Below are 3,824 nucleotides of genomic sequence, written 5' to 3' on the forward strand. Positions count from 1 at the left end.
GTAGCGACAGTAGTAGTAGTTGACACTGTGTCACACGATATGGCTGTGTTCCGTTGTTGAAAAGTACCCGAACGTACGCTATTCTTTGCGTAATAAACGTTTTATTATTTTTCCTACGTCTATATATATATATATAATTTTTTAATGCCAAAATATAGCGCAAAGAAACTGCCTCCACATATGCATAGGCTCTCTCGGAAGAAAGCATTACACAAAATCCAGTTAGTGACGCGATGCCTGGAAAGTTCCACAACCCTTGTATTTAGAAATCTGTTTCAAAATATTCCTTGTTGTTCTTAGCTTTTTACTTCATTTAGAAATCTATTTGAAATATTCTTGAAATATTCCAACTATATAACGATGTAATTTTAATATTTATTTACATTTCACGTCTGGTTCTAGGCGAAGGATGCTGAAACAGATGGCACAACGCATGCAAGTCGATCGTGACACTGAGAATACGGAATCTACCGATCCTCTAAACTCCGTTAAACTTTTATCCAATGTAACGATGTGTGAGATCAATACTGAAATGATACATTGTCACCAAATAAAGGAAGAACCAACGGATACGAATGAAGGACAACGTGAAACGTACACGGAGGAAGGCGTTTGCAGTGGAAATATTGAATATCTTGAGGACGATAAAAGTTTAGTTTTGGCTTATGTAGGTAAGGTAAATGAAACAGAGAGATATGAGAAAGAAGGCGGATGTTATGAAACCACTGAATATTGCGAGGACAACAAGGACTTGGTTTTCATTAATATAGATAAGGTGGAAAAAACAGAGGGCCATGCGAAAGAAAGCACGCATAATCGAAGCCGTGGACATTCTGAGGCCAAGGAGGACATCCGTATTAATAATACCTGCTCTACGAACACATGTAGTACTCAAGAAGATGTACCTACGCGTCGTTCCATTGTAAATTTCTCTTTCATGTGGAGCGAGATTCATAGGACATTTAACACGCACTCGCGTGGAATCGCGTGTCAATTCAAGTACTGGAATCTCGTCAATCATCGTCGTCGCGGATTACTCACGGAATTTTTTTTCAAATGTGACAAATGTCACTACGAAGCGAGTATTCAGTCGGAGCCCGAACGGACGAAGACACCGAACATTAATGCCACTTCCATAACCGCGACTGATGCGGCAGGAATAAGATTTTCTCAATTGAAGCAGCTCTTGACGGCTATGGACATTGTTTGAGTATTAAAATAAGACTTCTTGGAAGCATCGAGAAAATTTGGTTACAGTCCACAGAAGAGAGTGATACGAACAATATAGTTAGTTAGTTGGTTGTTTTTATTGACTGCTTGACTGGCCCCAATGGGTTACACGGACTTTTGTTTCCATATATGAAATATCATGCATGTACAATTAAGTAATATATAATAAATTTATATATTTTTTTACATCATCAATCAATGTCATATTCATAACAGATTTTGTTTTATCTCATTCTATTATTGTCCATTTCCTTGCATTCCTCACTCTGTTTTTTCTCTCTCTCCTGCTGTCTCTTCTCACTTTCTCGTCCAGTCTTCTCTTTGTCCCTCTCCTAATATCTTTGTCATATTGCCTTTTTTTGAGTTCTGACACAAAACTATAAGAAATGGAATTATCTCGAATAAAAATCAATTATACAAGTTTAAACTGCATTAACAAATTTTTTTAATTGGGCTTTTTGGGCAAGATATTTTTTATTAATAAATTTTACTTGTAAGCTTGCAAGTAATGATAATTATACAAAATGTTTTTTCTTCTTAAATTACCATTCTTTAAAAGTACCTCAAAGTTGCGTATTTTTCTTGATACTTGATACATTTAAATTAATAAAGATATTTGAAAAACGGTATTAACAAATTCCAGCTCACTTGGCGGAGACTCGTACCGCACTTTAGCAAGGACTCAAATCACTTTAGCGGAGACTCGAACCATTTTAGCAGAGCGGCTCAAATCCTCTTTAGATAAATACAAACTTTTTTTCAAAATAGACGATAAACGACGACGAAAAAGTCTAATCACGCCACATGTTCAAATATATATATATAGTATATAGGTATATGCATGCATGTATTATACAATGCCAAAATCAATTCTGTTACTGACGTAGATGTTCATTGAACGCGTGTATCTTAAAATCCAATATTATGTATTGTTTTTTTTTTTTTTTTTTTTTGAGGTTGTAAACTCCGGTTGGAGTTATAGACGCCTTCAGCCCCACCTTAGGGCTATATAGCGTATTTAGTTGTTGCTCTATTCCTTCTTTCACTTTAAATGATCCTGTTTAACTTTTTAATGAATTTGAATATCACTGAAATCTTCATCCAATCCTCTCTCCTGATTATCTCAAAAATGTCTTCCGAGCCTCTAAGATGCCTGATCTCGAGCTCCTCGTTCAGTCTTTCTCTCTGGTCATCATATTTTCTGCACTCCCATACCACGTGATTTATATCCTCTACGTAGTTTCCACATTCACAGTCAGGTGTCGCTATGTATTCCTTTCTAGCTAAAGACTCGTTCAAATTATAATGATTTGCTCGTATTCTGTTCATCCATGTGTAGAAATATCTTTCCGCTCTTATTTTATGAAACCATGGTTTCTTCTTTTCTTCATCATAATATCTTCTAAAGTAGTCTCTTCCCTTATAACTTGCTTCATTTTTTATTTTTTCTTGTGTTCTCCTTTTTGCCTCGTCCTTAAATATTGTCATATAATCTTGTATAGGTACTTCGATATTCTTATTATTGTCTTCTTCTGTTCCTGTTTTTGCTAGTTTATCCGCCATTTCATTTCCTGTGAATCCTTTGTGAGACGGTATCCATGCATAGATTATTCTCTTATTATATCTTGTTTTTATTTTGTGGTGTCTCCTTCTAATATCTAATATATATTTATTTTTGTACACGTCTAATCTATTGTTTTTAATTGCTTTTATTACTCCTTGATTATCTGATAATATTATAATCATTTCCTCTTCTTCTTTATTTTCCCTCTCTACTTTGTCCTCTATTTTCCTTAAAGCTGCATTTATTGCATATGCTTCTGCTGTATATACTGACGAGTTTTTTGGTAAACTTGCATAATATGCATCTTCTTCCTCTTCTATCACTATGCCTGCTCCAACACTTGGATTACCCTCGATCCTTGATCCATCCGTGTATATGAATTTGATGTTCTTCTGGTTATATTTGTCCTTAAATTCATCTATCAACTCATAGTCTTCTTTTTTGTATTTCATCTCTTCGATTTTTCTTTTTTCCTTTATTTTCGCTTTATTCTTGTAGATTTCTTCCACTTCTAAATCCGTTTCAATTTCTTCAGTTAGTATATCGTAATTCGTTTCCCATAGTTCGTAAGTTTTTTTTTCTTCTCCTATTTCGTTGCTATATTTTTTAATTTCGTCCCATGCCATTGTAAGCGTAGTTTTCTTCTTTTGTGGAAATCTCAATCGTTCTTTAGCTTCTGCTCTCGACAAGTTTTCTAAACTTTTTTTAATTTCTTCATTTCCATATTTTTTGACTTTCAGGCAAAAGTTTTTTGCCAACATCAAGGCTCTTTCACTTAGTAGTTCTACTTTTGCTTCCGCGATTATTACATTTGTCGGAGTACTATTTCGGTAACCAAGGGCTGTTCTTAATCCTAAAAATTGTCCTCTTTCTAATTTTAATTTTAATCTTTCTAAATTAGGAGCATATATAAAACAGCCATAATCTGCTACAGATCGGACCAAACTTTTGTATAAATTCAAAGCTGTGTTGCAATCAGACCCTCTCGTTATGTTATTCAGATATTTAAGAATATAATTTGCTTTTTCTA

General features: G+C 34.4%; 2 protein-coding genes across 3 annotated transcripts; one reads left to right on the forward strand and one right to left on the reverse strand.

The window, feature by feature from the left end:
* Positions 1 to 218: 218 nt before the first annotated feature.
* On the forward strand, positions 219 to 1,416 carry LOC112460423. Its single transcript, XM_025025084.1, has 2 exons — positions 219 to 671; positions 771 to 1,416. Exons 1-2 carry the CDS (start codon positions 410 to 412, stop codon positions 1,208 to 1,210), a joined length of 702 nt encoding a protein of 233 aa, XP_024880852.1. The 5' UTR covers positions 219 to 409; the 3' UTR covers positions 1,211 to 1,416.
* A 103-nt stretch (positions 1,417 to 1,519) lies between these two features.
* On the reverse strand, positions 1,520 to 3,818 carry LOC112460422. 2 transcript variants are annotated; one of them, XM_025025083.1, is made up of 2 exons: positions 2,229 to 3,818; positions 1,520 to 1,607 (listed from the first exon to the last, which is right to left on the reverse strand). In XM_025025083.1, the coding sequence occupies exon 1, from the start codon at positions 3,553 to 3,555 to the stop codon at positions 2,278 to 2,280; it is 1,278 nt and encodes a 425-aa protein (XP_024880851.1). In that variant the 5' UTR covers positions 3,556 to 3,818; the 3' UTR covers positions 1,520 to 1,607; positions 2,229 to 2,277. The 2 variants fall into 2 exon arrangements, 1 of the variants encoding a protein (XP_024880851.1); XR_003041441.1 differs by having other exon boundaries at positions 1,526 to 1,607; positions 1,793 to 3,818.
* Positions 3,819 to 3,824: the final 6 nt, after the last annotated feature.

Source organism: Temnothorax curvispinosus, unplaced genomic scaffold (assembly GCF_003070985.1).
Source record: "Temnothorax curvispinosus isolate PA1 unplaced genomic scaffold, ASM307098v1 QBEX01010512.1, whole genome shotgun sequence".
NCBI lineage: Eukaryota > Metazoa > Arthropoda > Insecta > Hymenoptera > Formicidae > Temnothorax > Temnothorax curvispinosus.

Excerpts from the sequence above, each read along its gene's own strand:
- LOC112460423 (XM_025025084.1), top strand. The coding sequence starts at position 410 with ATGCTGAAACAGATGGCACAACGCATGCAAGTCGATCGTGACACTGAG. Across the intron at positions 672-770 it reads TTTAGTTTTGGCTTATGTAG|ATAAGGTGGAAAAAACAGAG; the intron begins GTAAGGTAAATG and ends TCATTAATATAG.
- LOC112460422 (XM_025025083.1), bottom strand. The coding sequence starts at position 3,555 with ATGTTGGCAAAAAACTTTTGCCTGAAAGTCAAAAAATATGGAAATGAA.